We start from the raw sequence: 17,145 nt of genomic DNA on the forward strand, positions 1-17,145 counted from the left end.
AGACCGGACGGCGGCCCGGCGGGGCCAGCGCAGGCGCGGTCCTAGCACCGCCCGCCCGCTCCCCACAGCTGCTGCCCCGGGCCCAGGGCTCTCCACCCGCATCCCCAAAGTTTACTGCCACGCATCCTGCCTGCGCTGGAGTCAAACCTCACCCAAAAAAGCGGCACGAAGCAGAATATTTATACATTTATTTATAATGAAAGTATGGTTCTAATTATTTACAACACATAGGAAAGACAATGTTTGTACAAGTGAGACAGCAAGGTCTTTCAGTGTGCAGCAGCGACACACATCCCCCTTTTTAAAACTATTTCTCCTCTTTCAAAAGCTGACCAGCACGTTGTCGCAGTCCCATGTATCGCTCCTCTGTACAAAAGAGTTCTTTCTGCAGCAGCCCACCCCACCAAGAAGTCCATGTCTGTCAACAATCCAACAACGTATTCCCAGGTTCCACTTCCACGCTTCAAGGCAAGAGCAACACCTGCGCTGGGGTCACCGGCGCTGCGTCGACCCGGTTGCTGCCTGCCTTTTCTTTGTTAAACCACCGTGAAACGAAGGGGTAGGATCAAGGAAGCGAACAAGTTAAGAGATGGGGAGGAGTTCGGTCCGAACTGCTGACGGGAAGGAATCCAGGGGAGACGGGAGAAGATTAAGTACCAGCACTACAGTGCCGAGTCCACCCGGGGATTAGTGACAAGATGAACCCCATCCAAAAAACCTGAGCATCCCCCCACCCCGACACCTGGCTAGAACGAGAAATCGTGGGGTTAGTAAAACCACACTTTAGAGAAAAAACAGTGCTGAGTTACAGGAGATGCTTAAAGTAAAAACAAATTAAGTTTTAGGAAATGTGATCCCCAAGTGTTGCAGAGCTGCTGTATATGCCTTGCCTTTGTTGAAAGTCTGAACATTGAAGCTGGGGTCACCGTTAGCTCAGTGGGACTGCAAACACAGGCTGACAGCAGGAACACCCAATAAAACATGAACACCAGGTGTAGAACAAAGTCAGCGTGACTGACTCTGTTTTTAAGTTATCCTGGAAAAACGGGAAATGCAGACCGACAGGCTTCCCCAGTTTCTCTTTATAGTGCTTCCCCCATTGTATAAGGGACTAGCTCCATCAGAATACCATTTTTTTTAATTGACGAATTCACTGCAGAAATAAGGATTTTAAAAAAAAATGGAGCCCTTTCAAGGGGGTATACTGAACCTTTAGCGTCCGCAAATGTAAAAACAATGTGTATTTGCAAAGTTCATTCTGTAATATACATGCATTATTGCTAGAGGGGAGGGGAAAAAAAAAAAAAAAGATGAATGAAAACTCTTCTGCAGCTTCTACGGTGCCATCCAAAATGGCATCTGTTGCTTAGCTCGCTGTTGTGAGGAAGGGTACTGGTATCCCAAACTCCATCCCTGTGAAAAAGTACTTGCGTTTTTATGGCCACCGTGTTCCTCCTCTTCGTCTGATGAGTCTCCAGCATATGCCACTAATCCAAAGCCCTTTTCTGCAGTTTTCATCTTCTTAGCTTGATGATCTAGGAGGGGAAAACAAAACAATCCCCCCAGCCCCCAAGAAGGAAAAATAAAAATAAAAAGAGATAAAATGCCCCAAAACGAGTTAATAATAAAAAAAAAGACGTTAATTGTAAATTGTTAGTTGGACACCATTTTGAGGTCACAAGGCCAATGGTCATCCAAGGTCGAAGGCCACACGAAACAGCACCAGCAACAGCACATGTGATCCATCAGAACCATGTAAGAGAACAGAGAAAGAAGAAAGAAACACACAAAAAAAGGTAAAGTTAGCAAATGGGTCTAAGTGATAGCAATTTCACCGTTAAAGAGATAAATATGTAAAGAAAAGTAGAAATTTTGTTCAAAAGAAAGCTAACAGAAGACCAATCTCTGGGACCAATACTGCAGAAAAACTAAGGTTAAACAGGCTAACATGATGTACTGCAGACCTGAAAGGCACTAAACTACCAGGAGAGTTACAATGATCACGTTGTACCAAGCTGCAAATACTTGATGCATGACAGCCCTATGAAAGGATGAAATCTGGCAGCACTTCTGTTTGCAGACAGAACTCATGTCTGTAAATACACACCGGAACCATCACTCCCACCAACACTTCTCAGTGCCTCTAGAGACAGCTGTTCACAATGTAAAGCCACATGAGAGCCGTGTTACAAAACAACTCTGTGAGATTCTGTGCCTCAGCTGACTGATGGGTCAAAAATACCTGTCTGGAGTCCTTCACTAATTATGTTCTCCTCATTCATACAAATATTTATTAAAGTTTTAAAGAGAAGCATTATGTGTGTATAATCACAGCGAACAGAAGGGATTTTAGAGCACTGCAATATGATCTGCTTTTCATTTAAACAATGTGGTACAAAGAACAGCCAAAAAAAAAAAATCACCTATTTAAACAAATACTAAGACCAGTGCAAATTCATTTGGGAAAGGAGACTTGACTTACAAGTATATTTTATTCATTACACTCACCATGGTTGCCTGGTAAAGACCCCGCACCATTTCTTTCTTCAGATTCCGATTTCATCCCAGTGACAGGAAAAGCTGGCGGAGGCATCAACTGCCTGTTTAAATCAAAGCAAGCCTTTATTTTTTCTTTTTTAAAAGAAGCAAAGAGTCAAAGGTAATAGCAAACAAATTTGTAACTCAGTCCTTGACCTGAGGAGTTTAACTTTTAATTGCCTGACTAATCTAGTGGCCTTCTACAATGGAGTGACTGCATCAGTGGACAAGGGACGAGCAACTGATGTCATCTACCTGGACTTATGCAAGGCCTTCGATACCCACCCCCTCAACTTCTTACCTCTAAATCTGAGAGAAATGGATTTAATGGATGGACTGTTAGGTGAGGCATTGGCTGGATGGCTGTGTCCAAAGAGCTACTGTCAACAGCTTAATGTCCAAGTGGAAACCAGTAACAAGTGGTGTCCCTCAAGGGTCCGCACTGGGACCAATGCTGCGTAATGTCTTCATCAATGACATGGACAGTGAGATCGAGTGCACCCTCAACAAGGCTGCAGATGACACCAAGCTGTGTGGTGCACTGGAGGGAAGGGATGCCATCCAGAGGAACCTTGACAGGCTTGAGAGGTGAGCCCGTGTGAACCACATGAAGGTGCAAGGTCCTGCACGTGGGTCAGGACAAGCCCTGTTATCAATATGGGCTACGGGATGAAGGAGTTGACAGCAGTCCTGCTGAGAGGGACCTGGGGGTACTGCTGGATAAAAACTGGACATTAGCCAGCAACATGCACTTGTGGCCCAGAAAGCCAACCATGTCCTGCATCAAAAGCAGTGTGACCAGCAGGTCAAGGGAGGGGATCCTCTCTCTAAAATGCTGCTCTCAAGACACCGCCCCGCAGCACTGTGTCCAGCTCTGGGGTCCCCAATATAAGATAGACATGCAGTTGTTGGAGTGAGTCTAGAGGAGGCCATGGAGATGATCAGAGGGCTGGAGCACCTCTGCTATGGAGACAGGCTGAGAGAGTTGGGCTTGTTCAGCCTGGAGAAGAGAAGGCTCCGGGGAGACCTCAGAGCACCCTCCAGTCCCTGAATGGGGCTACAGGAAAGCTGGAGAGGGACTGTTGATAAGGCCATGGAGTGAGAGAACAAGGAGGAAGGGCCTGAAGCTGAAGGACAGGAGATCTAGGTTAGATATGAGGAAGAAATTCTTTACTGAATGGTGATGAGAGACTGGGTTTCCAGAGAACCTGTGGATGCCCCATCCCTGGAAGTAAATCTTTCCCTGAAACTTCAGGCTGCAATATTTCAAGCTTAAAACTTTTCCAGATTTGTTTTAAAATTGGAATAATTTAGAGTGTAAGTGCTAACCTATTTCACAAGAATATCCTGTTATCTCAAGAAGCTGGCAAAATACCAGACCCAGACAGAGTAAGCACATACAGACTTAGGGAGGAGTGGAAATTAACACGAAAAGGTAACCCTTGCATCCCTTCTTAAAAAAAGAAAACAAAAAACCAAACAACCACCATAGAAAAAACCCCACCCACAACAAAACAAACACTCCCCAACCCCCAAGTCACAGAAGAGAACATGAAACACAGATTAACTCTGAAATAAGCTTTCCATCAGAATCAGAAAAGATCCAAACATAATTTTTTCATCACTCACCTGTCCCTCTCTCTCTCCTTTCCTGAGGAACTTGCTGGCTTCGATCCGGCTCCATCGATTTCACTCTGACTGGAGAAGCCTGTACCTAAATTAGTCATATGAATGGGTCCATGCTATGAGCAGAAAAACACACGGCATTAGCAAGTCTACAACTACAACATAAGCTATAGCTCCTTAATGATAATGATAGGAAACCCAACTTTTCAGAGCATATTGCCAACTAGCAGAAGAAACTACTAATCGCCATTGTTAAACAAAATGCTTTCTCCTAAAAATACTGAGGGTTATGTAGTAAGAAACACGCTTGAGCACCAATATTAGAAGAAACCACACGAGCTACTCCACCTTTTCAGTAGTTCAGGACAGTAAAGATAGCTGCTTAGTTCACAAATCAACTTATTATCTCCTCAGTCAGCTAATTCTGAATACTGTATAGATCTCATGCCACAGTAAACTCGGCTCAAGATACTAATATCAGGTCTAACATATAGGCTGCTCCTTATTGTCTCTAGGTAAAGCTTTTATTAAGGGTTTCAGCCTGTGAGCAGAGGCGTATCATCAGAGAAGCATTTGCAGAAACTCCCTTTTCTCACATATATGCCTGAAGAACTCAAAATTATTTTTATTAAAATCAACTGTTTAACATTCGCTATCTAAAAAAAATAAAATCAATCTCTTAAAACTAGGCTTCTTGAAATCCTCTCAAGTGCAACCTGCAAGAAAGGTAAACAGGAAGATCTGGAAGTTATTACCACATTTCCCTCCCAGCCCTCACACAAGGCCAGCCGAAAGACCCACAAAAGCCCCCAATAGTCTCCCTTTAAACTAACCAGCAACACGCTATTGTCATCTCTTTGACCTGAACGCACCGCTATTCTTCATGACAGATTAAGGGTATGGAAAGCAAGCTGCCAACGAATCAAGGAAGTCACAGTAAGAACAGTGCATCCACTCAAAGAAACCAAAGCCTGGTCTTGGTGTTTTGTAACAATTGCTGCCATCTGCCAAGGTCTTGCCATGACTGCTGCCAAATAAACCCTGCTAACAACAAACTCTCTCCAGCCAAGTTCCATTTTGGTGAATGAAGTAAAATTGCTGATTTTACTCCACCTGATATCCCAGAAGTCCTGACTCTCTCTCATCTGGTAGCTCCTCAGTGAAGCGTCTCTTTTGACCTTGGGGATGGGGTTGGACTTGTGGCTGCGTACCAGTCGGCATGGTTGTTTTTACTGGGGCAGCAGGAAGAAAAGGACCACTCAAACGGACTCTAGCATTGGAGAAGTTGAAAACAAAACACAGAAAATTTGATAATATGCATATAAAGTATTAATTCAATGTAGAGTTTCATACATAGCAGCAGAACACACAACTAGTTTGACTTTGCAGAGCCTAAGAGAAGCTAAAAGGAAATTCACAGCTTAAAGATAAAACAAGTATTTCATTTATAGAATTCTCCCATCTCAAACTAATCACTGTCTAACTCAAACTCATCACACCTACATAGCTGCATCACAGCCTGTGATAACGCTTTTCATAAATGAGTGACCGCTCCCTGCAAATATCCTTTAACAGGTGGCTACAATATGAAAAATGCAGTATGAAGGAGCCATATCAACAATTTAGTTGCTGAGAAGCATCAGCAAAGCAACGACAAAAAAAAAAAAAAAGCCCTAAAAAAGAAATCTCCATCTGGAACTACTTTAAGTATTTTATTATTAGCAAAGAAAGAGCTTAGTAAGTTGACAGCCATAGGGCAAATAATTAATCTGTGGCAGTACCTGGCCAGTGCTAGCTGGAGGCTGTACTTGAGAGATGGGGTTACTGCGTTGGCACAGGCGGAAACTCCTGTAGGTAGCGTTGTTAAGACTCCAGGTGCCAACGCACTGCAGGTGGTACTATGCCTGGTACACCATATGGTGGCTGAACTGGTTGTTGAGGAGGGGGAACAACGGGATAACCAGACTGATACCCATTGGAAGGGTAATATGATGGCTGGGAAGGTACGTTATTTATAGCAGCAGGCTGATTGAAGCCTGGTGAGACAAAGGGAGGAAAAAAGGTCATCTTCAATTCAGTTAGAGTCACAAAAATATCAGATTTAATTACCAAATGTAAAAGAAGCTGGACTCCTTTTCAATTGAAGGACTTAAGACTTCCACAGGTAAATAAATTCCACAAAACCGTAAGTACAGCTCTGCAGAATGCAACTCCAAAGACTTCATTATTGGTAATGTTTACCTGCTAAGGGTACTGCAGTGGTTATCTGATTCACAAATCGGGAGTATTCAGCATGAACCTACAAAGAATTTTCAAAGATTAGACAATAAACATCTATTTACTATATTAAACTTTTGCAGGCAAAAGGCATCTTACCACACATCCCCATAAAACTGTAAGGGAACTTTGACTACAGGACATACTATGCACAAGGACAGCAATAATCCAACATAAAAACTGAAAACAAAACCCACCAACCAAAATCCTGCTGAATACCCCACTAGTCATGCTGGTCTCTGACAGATTTGTGTAAAATACAGGATAATCTTTCACACAAAATAGAGTGGCAAACTAATTACTTCAGTAGAGACAAAATACTCAAAAGTCAAAGAATCTAAAAGCTTCTATGAATTTTTCAAAAGAGACTTTGTAGCCCATACTCAATTATCAATACTAACAGAAAGACTGTCTCACAGGATTTTACTGTATTTGTATTCGTATAGGAAAACTGAGAAATTAATTTTCTATGTCTCTCTCAGATTTTCTACTTTTTTTTTTGGGGTACAACAATCACTTTAGGAAAGATGAAGCAGACAGCATGGCTCTGAACACCATTTAAAGCTAAAGCAAGGGAAGCTACTGCAATCAGAAAAAACCAGGATTCTTTATGTCTGTGTATAGTCAGACAATTGTCTGTCCCTCACGCCCAGTTCTGGTCAGGAAGCATTTTTATTTTTTTCCCCCCACTACTACAGCCTCCATCCTGAGAAGTGTTTATTGACTGTACAAAAATCAGACAGCAGTACTTAAAAGGAAAAAACCACTAGCAAGTCAGAACACATGGACAGTTCTCTGTGGAAGCATAAAAAAATCATTAGCCAGGCACATGCTAAAGCTACGACAGGCTCTGAAACCTCATATTTGTAAGAGCTACTCACGGTTTGCAATAGATTCTCACACAGCTTTTTAGCAGCTGCCAAACCTTCTGGCTTTGGGTGACTGAAAACATATAAAAAAAACCCCCTCATAAGCACAAATGTTTCCATCAAATTTGGGAGCTACTTCTTTCATCAGAAACCTGCTGTCAGATCTTGTCCCTTTAGTAACTGATCAGGACTCTAGCAGCTCTGCAGCTAGTTAGCACAACTGTGAACAGAAGCGATGAGTATTTATTTTCTACATGAAAATTCAGGTTAGTCTAACTTCTGCAAGAATGAGCACAGAACACTGACTTGGACTGGTCAATACATTTTGTATTCTTGCGTTAAAGCTCAATATTGCAACTCAAGCCCAAGAACTCAGCTTTACTGTGCTCCCCATAAAAGCAATACCCTTATGGTTGAATATCACTTTATACCATATCACTGTATGGTTGATCTCTTATCACTTTAGAGAGATCTGTTACGATAAAGTAGTTTTTGAAACTGACTTTTTTATTTGCATGTCAGTCAGAATTAAGACTACCCCACATCGATTAAACATTAAGCTACACTCATGACTGATCACTGGGATTTTAAATGTTTTTTTCTCAAAATTCCCTCATACCTGATGTAGATGTACATGGGTTCAAAAGCTTCTCTGCCTGATGCCGGTTCTATGCAACCTGAGCCTTTCCCACGAAGAAAGACTTTGGCACCCGTTTCAATCTGAATGTGCTGCAAGTAGGAGCAACCAGGCCCTTCCACCTTCTCCTTCACATTAAATGTAGGTACAGCATGTTCCAGACCAACAAATAACTTGTCCTGAACATAATGCATCTGAAAATGTAACAGTAAAAGCTTATTTCACTCTTAGAATTAGGATGTTCATTTCACTGAAGGCCAGAAATCTTACTTCTATGACAGTCAGAGCAGTTAAGTGTTGGATGGCACAGTCAGCCCTTTGCTCTTCTGTAAGTAGGACCGCTCTCTCCATCCCTTTTCTTTTAGGAGGCTACTGTCATCTGAGTCTCACTCTTCAGACTCAGTCTGATTAGTCCTCCAGTTTTCACAACACACAAGGTTTCTTTATTTTTTTCCTAAATAAATAGCACATTACATGTATACTTTGGAATAGGTAAATCTTGTAATCAGTGATATCAATGAAGTTCACACAAATGAATTACTCACCCCTGACTGGAATGGAGGTTTCTGGCCAACTGCTGGAGACAACTGAGTAATAGGGGCTGGCTGGTGATAGACAGTAACCGTAGCTCCGTTGAACGTCGGACTAGAACCTGTGGCTGCTTTCACTACTCCATTAGTAATTATCTCCTTAATTCGGTTAACAGCTCCTAGTTGACAGAATATGAAATTCATTTATATTTTGGCCCTTGTCAACTGCCCAGATTAACCAAATCATGAAATGACTAGGTTACTTCCCCGTACTCTGATGGCAGATCTGCAGGCAACAACATCTGACAGTGGGGCCCAATATTAGCATCCTGTGACTGGATCAAAGGATGACAACAAGCATCGGGGTCTTTCACCACTCCTGCCCTGATAAAGCTTAGGCTAATATATGCAGGTGGGCAGTTTTAGCCCACACATTTTAGCAAATGCTAGAAACATTTACATTAACCAGCATAGAATTTAGTTGCTCAGTCATGCAGATATAACATGTGAGAAATTGTTTAGTAGCTGTGGAATCAAGTGGGCAGCTTCAAGTTTCAAAAGATAACTGAGGGCAAGCCTGTGAACTGATACACAAAAGAAATGAACACCTGAAACAGTTTATCGTTTTCCTTTTTATCCAGCAGGCATAGGCCAAAACAGGAGCTCTTTGTGCTTCTAATGGAAAGGTTGGTATTCACAGAAAATGTTTGTACTTGTTTATTAAAGGGAAGGTCTCCCTGTCACATGTGTATTGTAACGGGATCACAGCGTGTTATCAGAGAGTAAACTCATACATAAGAGCTGTAACTGCCTAGGAACTCTACCCACCCCCCCCCACCTTCCTTGTAGTCTATCAAAAGTTTTAGTTTCATGACTAATGCAGTACACAGCACCTTAGGAAGTTTTGAGCAGAGATCTTAACATCAATGCTTAAATGGGATCTGTTATCAACACCGAGATATTTATAGTACAAACCCACACTGTTGATAACAAAGCCCCTTAACAAAACCTGTTTATCACAAATCATAGAATGGTTTGGGTTGAAAGGGACCTCAAAGATCATCTAGTTCCAACCCCCCTGCTGCGGGCAGGGGCACCCTCCACTAGACCAGGTTGCCCAAAGCCCCATCCAACCTGGCCTTGAACACTGCCAGGGAGCCAGGGGCAGGCACAACCTCGCTGGGCAACCTGTTCCACTGCCTCACCACTCATAACAGCAAAGAATTTCTTTCTAACATCCAATCTAAATCGACCCTCCTTCAGCTTAAAACCCATTACCCCATGTCCTGTCACTACACTCCCCTCATAAACAGTACCCTCCCATCTTTCCTGTAGTCCCTTCAGATACTGGAAGGCGCCATCAGGCCTCCCGGAGCCTTCTCTTCTCCAAGCTGAACAAGCCCAACTCTCTCAGCCTGTCTCCATAGCAGAGGTGCTCCAGCCCTCTGATCATCTCCATGGCCTCCTCTGGACTCCCTCCAACAGCTCAATGTCCCTCTTGTCCTGGGGACCCCAGAGCTGACGCAGCACTGCAGGGGAGGTCTCCCCAGAGCGGAGCAGTAGGGGCAGAATCCCCTCCCTCGACCTGCTGGTCACACTGCTGGACACGCAGCCCAGGACACGGCTGGCTTTCTGGGCTGCAAGCGCACATTGCTGGGTCATGCTGAGCTTCTCATCCCTCAACACCCCCAAGTCCTTCTCCTCAGGGCTGCTCTCCATCCATTCTCTGCCCAGCCTGTAGTTGTGCTGGGATTGCCCCGACCCACGTGCAGGACCTTGCACTTGGCCTTGCTGAACTTCATGCGGTTTGCATGGGCCCACCTCTCCAGCCTGTCAAGGTCCCTCTGGATGGCATCCCTTCCCTCCAGCGTGTCGACCACACCGCACAGCTTGGTGTCACTGGCAAACTTGCTGAGGGTGCACTCGATCCCACTGTCCATGTCACCGACAAAGATGTTAAACAGTGCCGGTCCCAGTACTGACCCCTGAGGGACGCCACTCAGCAATAATGAAGGAAAAAGCAGAATGCTTCGTACACTTACTGTCAACCAACTCCCGTGTCTGACCCTGGACATGGAGATACAAAGGACGATCTCTGGAAAGGAAATGTCAAATATTTCATTAAACCCACAGAGAACATACAATAACGGATGCAATCTATTTATATTACAGACATCTAACCACATAATGCCTTCCATAAAGATTTGAAATACTCTTCAAATAAGGAAGTAAACACATATTCATTGAATATCACAATGCTCAGTAAGCAAAGCTTTGCACTGAAAACTAAGAAGATTCAGAAATTATTTACATGATGACTCATTAAAGTTATACCACTGGAAACTTTAATTTGCTTGTCCACATGAAAGGTTAACTAACAGCACCGAGTCTATGAAATATTAGCTCTCTCTGTAATGTGAAAGCTGCACATTCTTGGCAAAACGCACAAGAGATCCAACACAGTGTTCAGTCAGAAGTTCAGCACAGTCTGATCCGTCACATTTGTGGTTTGGTCGGCTGGCTTTTTTCATTTCACCCTGTCAATTTGAAGCAGGTAGGACAGCAGCTATGCAGTCAGGACTATCATAATGGTAAACACATTCAAGACGCTCAATAGTCAGTTCGCTCTGGCACCCAACGGTGACACTGCTCGTGAAAACCAAACAAAAAAACCCTATCTCTTAGCCACTCAATGACAAGAAAAAAGCGGAAACACACACAAAAAAAAGGAAATACAAACCCAGGTCCCACTTTTGCCTTCTCTTCTGCAGTCATGAATCTCCCTCGAGTAGAGACAGCTGCTCCACTCAGTCGACTTATCTACAAACAATTTAAAAAACCCAGCGACAAGTTTACCAATAACAAACAAAGCACACACCAAAAACCCAAAGCAGTTTAAGCTATGTGGTTGCATAAAAAGACCAGAAGTCACTAACAAAGTGTAAGAGAATCAATGGTGCCCGCTAAAGGATACTAGCTATGCTACCTTACCTCATTATATGACATTTTACTGAACAAACCAATAAACTACTAAACAAAGTGTTTCAGAAAACACGAGTATTGTAAAAAGAGGAAACAACCACTGAATACAGTTTATTGCAAGTTCTTTTAACTTTACAAACAGGTGCAAACACGCTGCCAAGCCTAACAAATCAGATGTAGATCCTGAACATACCTCATCCTGAGTCTGTCCTCTCGTCAGCAGGTTTCTGCACGTGAGGGGGACATCATTGATTTCTACCTCTGCCACGACAAGGTCATCTTTGCTTTTACTTGTAGCCGGACCTTTTCCCAGAGCCTGCAGCTTCAAATACAACCGTTGCAAAAGACCAGTGGTTGGAAAGGAGAGATAAATGACATAACAAACCAATTTACCGTAGTACTCTAGAGGTGAATATTCTTTTCATTCTCCCCTTTCAGCTGTTGAACCCAAAAGCTTTACGAATATTAACAGAAAGCACATTATATCCACTACTTAATAATCTACCTCTTCACAACCTCGAGCCCAGATAAAGACACTAGCTTTATCTTCAGTGCATTTTCATGTTTAAAATTAAGTAAATACTTTTTCTGTTTTATAAATGGAGAAACAGATGTAGAACTAAGCAGTAAAGTTGCTCAAAAGGAAACCAAGGCATGTTACGCTTGAATTAGAGTCTCGGACAGACGTCCATGAGACTAATAAAACACACAATTGATAATTGTCTCAATTCCTCTTAAACAGATACAGAAATTAGAATTTCTGTTCAAGATCTAAACTCATCCACTAAGATGACACTTCCCCTCCCTTGTTTTAAAAAAAGGGCATAATATTTTGCGTCAATACGTAAGTGCTAAGAAAGAGAAAGACAGAGTCACACACAGATTCAGCGGAAGAGTTGGAGTTACAACAAAGGCCTTATAGCTTTTTCCACTTACAGAAAGTTAGATAGCACATCCTTCTAAAAATTCTGAAATATCTTTGGGGACATAAACGTAAAACAAGGCTCTATAAAAAAAGAACCTTCTAGTTACATCCAAAAGATATCCATCCACTCTCATAAATAGCACATGAAGCACAGCACTTGCACGAGAGCCAGAAGGCAGCTATAGAGAGACATAAGTCCAATGCATTGCACACGCATTCTATTTCTCCATTCCTTCCACACTTAGAGAAAAAAGAAAAAGTACATTAACCAACCTGCAGGCTCCTTAATTTCCATTTGCTCACAATCTGAAGTACCCTCAGAGTTAATTACTCTGGAAATGTCATTACTGAACATTTCCTAACAAAAGCAACATATGCAATAAAAAACAATCCCATTTGCACATTAATTAATTAATTGGTTCAGTGGGTCCCACAGCAATACAATTTGTCACAGCATGCCAGAATGCCACCAGAGCTTGTGGAAAAAACATAGATGGAAGAATGAGACAACACGGTATCTTCCAATTTTTGGGTGTCTCAAACTGCCAGTCAGCAAATAGACTTTGCTACCTGAAACCAAGCCAAGTGTTCTTCAACACTGAACATTTCACACCCTCAGGTGGATGTTCAGTGCCGAGAAGCAGAAACCATCGTGCAGCAAACAGTGTGTAAAACCACCTAGGATTGCTGATAGCAATGATCAAAGAAACACTCACTACTAAACCTCATGTATTAAAAAGGCTGCAAGGATCATTTCGGATACAGAACCTACAGAGAACCAATTACAGTGAATAGTGGCAGGGCACATTTGCCACTCTTTCTTATATTATCTGTGAATAAATCCAATGCAAAATGAATACTCCTTTTGATGCTGCCTCACAAGGCAAACCCTTAGAACAAAACTGGCAGTCCCACCAATACTATGCATGTGAAAAAGGAGATACAATATGCCATGAAAACGTACTCTTCTTGTTAACTTTATATGTGAACAAGATTGGAAGGGAACCTGAAACAGCCTTCTAAAATTAGCTCTAGCATAAACTAATAACACGCAGAAAAGCAAGACTGTTGCTGTTACTGAAATTGGAAAACAGGCTTTAAGTTACACTTGCTTTAGAATAGAATATTTCAGTTTGAAGGGACCTGCAACAGTCAGCTAGTCCAACTGCCTGACCACTCCAGGGCTGACCAAGGCTCAGGTCAGGGCTGAGCAGAAGCTGTTTAGAATCATAGAATAGTTTGGGTTGGAAGGGACCTCAAAGATCATCTAGTTCCAACCCCCCTGCTGCGGGCAGGGGCACCCTCCACTAGACCAGGTTGCCCAAAGCCCCATCCAACCTGGCCTTGAACACTGCCAGGGAGCCAGGGGCAGGCACAACCTCGCTGGGCAACCTGTTCCACTGCCTCACCACTCTTAACAGCAAAGAATTTCTTTCTAACATCCAATCTAAATCGACCCTCCTTCAGCTTAAACCCATTACCCCATGTCCTGTCACTACACTCCCTCATAAACAGTCCCTCCCCATCTTCCCTGTAGTCCCTTCAGATACTGGAAGGCCGCCATTAGGCCTCCCCGGAACCTTCTCTTCTCCAGGCTGAACAAGCCCAACTCTCTCAGCCTGTCCTCATAGCAGAGGTGCTCCAGCCCTCTGATCATCTCCACGGCCTCCTCTGGACTCCCTCCAACAGCTCAATGTCCCTCTTGTACTGGGGCTGGACGCAGTACTCCAGGTGGGGTCTCCCCAGAGCAGAGCAGAGGGGCTGAATCCCCTCCCTCGACCTGCTGGTCACACTTCTTTTGAAGCGGCCCAGGACACGGCTGGCTTTCTGAAAACTTGGACATATGGCTCTCACTTGTTTAAGCATGTTCTCATATTTTAAACTGGCCGTTTTATACAGCACTTTTTACATCAGCTGCACTACTTAAGTACTTCAGGTAAAAGTTAATCATCTTCCTACAGGCTGCTTTGGTCAAGCCTTAAAGAAGAGTGGCGGGACTGACCTCATGGCTGTGCCACTGTTTTATGTTAATCTGAAAAAAAACCTTTAAAAAGGATTACCAGTTGTTTTTTGTCATATCCTACTTTAAGAAGCAAACCTCCATCACTTCCCATCTCACTGAGAGCTATTGCAACAAATAAAGGTCGCGGGTCTCCAGAAAACAGACGTGACACCCACCCTCGCCCATCACCTCCGCGCCTGGCGGTCCCACCGGCACGGCGCGGCTCCTGCCGCCCCTCCGAGCACCCACCTTGTCCGCCGTGCTGGGCGCCGGCTTCAGTTTCCCTTTGGCCATTAACATCGCGTTGATTTTCGCGGCCACGGCCGCGGCCGCATCCAGCGCTCCCGACGGGGCGGCGGAGCTCTCGGAGCCCGCCACAGCGGAGCCGCCATCGCCGCCGCCGGGAAAAGGGCGCCCGGGCAGCGGCGCCGCACCGGGGAGAAGGAAGGCGGGGGCCGGGCCGGGCTGGTCCCACTTACTGCGGCGCCTGGAAAAGAGAGAGGCCTCAGTGCCGGCCGCCTCCCAGCCCAGCCCAGCCCAGCCCAGCCCAGCCCAGCCCGCTGCCCCGCGGGGGCTCCAGGACCCGCCGCGCCTCGGAACGGCTGCACCGAGGCCCTTCCCCAGGGGCGCCCAGAGGACCCGCCGCGCCCGCGGCCCAGCCTCACCCGCCAGCGGCCCCGGCGTCGCGCTGCCCTCCACCACCCGCTGACATGGCTCCGACCCGGCTCCACCGCCTCCGCGCCAGCCGCAGCGTCATTTCCGGCCGCGAGGACGCCTCAAAACGCCCCTTCCGGGCGCTGCCACAGAGACGGAGCGGCCCGCGGGCGGCGCCCCCTCAGGCGGGAGGGGCACGGGCGTCGACACCGGACAGCGCAGGCGCACCGAGTCGGGGCGCGGTACCTGCGCCCGCTCCCCCAGCAGACGGCCCGCTCTATGACTCACTGCGGGAAACCGCCGCAGCACCACGGCAAGGGCGGGCCGGGACAGGCCGGAAAGCGCCCGCTCCGCGGGGCTGCCGGCGATGACGCCACGGAAGATGGCGGCTGCAGTCGAGCAGGCACCTTCCGAGCACAACAGGCAGGGACCTCACGCATGCGCACTGCCACCCCTAGCGGGGTGTCCGCCACTCCCGCAGCCGGGCGGCTGACGCATGCGCACTACCGCCCCGCCGCGACCCGCTCTCCATGCTGCGAACTCCGCATGCGCACTGCCCCCTGCTGTGCTGGCGCCTCTGAGCCGCGAAAGGGGGGAGGCAGGCTGCCGCCATCTTGACCGTTAGGGTGGGGGGACTCCCGCATAAACTCTGCTGCAGAAGTGTATTTTGTGCTAAGTCCCGCTCCCGCACCTTTAGATTGACTATACGCTCTTTATTTAATGCGTTTATTTTATCCAGAAGTGCGGTCCAGATCCCTTGAGCTGAGGGACCACAAAACTGTGTAGACATCTCCTGCTGCTGGGAGAAGAGCCTCAGGTGGAGCTGGTCTCCTTGACGGCAGTGTCTCCGGAGGCCAAGTGTCCTGGCTCGCTGAGGAGCTAGCTGCAGTCCGGGCTTTAGGTGCCACGGTAGGCAGGCCTGGTCGGCTGAACACAGCTGAACAAGCGTGTGCCCTGTCATGCTGCTTTTCAGGAAAGTAGAGGTATAGTTTGTCCAAGAGATGACCTGGCCAGAAGTTATTGTCGTTGGACTTCTGCGTCTTCTTAGTCTGAAGATGCCTGTGCAAGAAAGGTGGGGGGAAAAAAGGGAAGAAAAAAATGTGTAAGAGAGAATAACGTTGCTTTACAGAAATGACATTCTGGGCAGGTTCTCTGCTTCTCGTAGTAAGGCAAAAAGTGAGCCCGACAAGAACTCGGGGCTTCCAGGCCCAGGAAGCTCTGCCAGACTTGTGCGGACCGTGTTTGGTCCGTGTTAGACGTGACTGGCACTGGAAATGGCAGCTTGTGAAGCTACCTGAAGAGCTGGTACGTGCCCGTCGCTGTAGTATCTAAACACCTTTAACGGAGATATAACCAAGAAGATTGTTCTCTGCTTTGCAATGTTTTTTTCCTGCACAAGCTTCTCCAGCCATCCAAAGCTCAGCTCTTCAAGACTGTCTTTCTCCCACCGGAATAAACGTTCTCTGAGGGGATTCCAGAGAAGCTTTGGGTCGCTCTGAGGGCAAGTTTTTGTCACCTCTGTAGTTCAGAGCACAGAAGCTAGTCCCAAGTGCAGCCTGCAAGGCTCCTGCCAGGCACCACAAACTGTTTGCCGGCACCGCTGCAACCCAGTGGCTTAGCTAAGCGCAGGAGCGGCCCTGTAGCTGAGAAGAGGATGGGCCTCTTCGCTGTCGCTCGCTGCTCCCTTGCAGCAGCCTAATGGTTCACTCCAAAACCTCGGTACTGCCTCTGACGCCGTGGGACTGAGCACAGAGGGGTGATAGGCAGCTGGGCAGCAGGAGGGGCCCCATCTGAAGCCCTCTTTGAACAAACTCTTCTCTGCCTCCATCTGGCTTCTAGATGCACTTCCTGATCTGCAGGTGCTCCCAGCATCAGCACGTCCTGTGCTGTAGTATCCTCCGGGCTGCCTGATCTTCCCTATGTCTTGTCCCTCCTTGATGATCTTGTCTCCTGGAATGCAGCAGGGCTGTTGGCAAAGTGCACACAGAAAACAGTCATGCCTCGCCTCGGGGTCAGGAGCCCCGTTTCAGCTCAGACGTTGCAGGTGTAGCAGTCTGCAGCTCAGCCGCAGCCACGTCTGTTCCTGGCTATGGACCCGCTGATCC

General features: G+C 46.1%; 1 protein-coding gene and 1 non-coding gene across 2 annotated transcripts; both read right to left on the bottom strand.

Moving 5' to 3' along the window:
• Positions 1 to 173: 173 nt before the first annotated feature.
• On the bottom strand, positions 174 to 15,419 carry KHDC4 (KH domain containing 4, pre-mRNA splicing factor). The gene is given in 17 exon segments (XM_075736939.1): positions 174 to 1,535; positions 2,509 to 2,600; positions 4,168 to 4,280; positions 5,278 to 5,486; positions 5,888 to 5,987; positions 5,989 to 6,006; positions 6,008 to 6,048; positions 6,051 to 6,200; positions 6,406 to 6,463; positions 7,323 to 7,383; positions 7,930 to 8,141; positions 8,493 to 8,656; positions 10,520 to 10,572; positions 11,218 to 11,297; positions 11,653 to 11,781; positions 14,636 to 14,873; positions 15,052 to 15,419. Coding segments are annotated over 17 exon segments (2,010 nt in total). The 5' UTR covers positions 15,144 to 15,419; the 3' UTR covers positions 174 to 1,335.
• LOC142598575 (small Cajal body-specific RNA 4) lies at positions 8,240 to 8,368 on the bottom strand. Its single transcript, XR_012832687.1, has one exon.
• Positions 15,420 to 17,145: the final 1,726 nt, after the last annotated feature.

Source organism: Balearica regulorum, chromosome 28 (genome assembly GCF_011004875.1).
Source record: "Balearica regulorum gibbericeps isolate bBalReg1 chromosome 28, bBalReg1.pri, whole genome shotgun sequence".
Lineage (NCBI taxonomy): Eukaryota > Metazoa > Chordata > Aves > Gruiformes > Gruidae > Balearica > Balearica regulorum.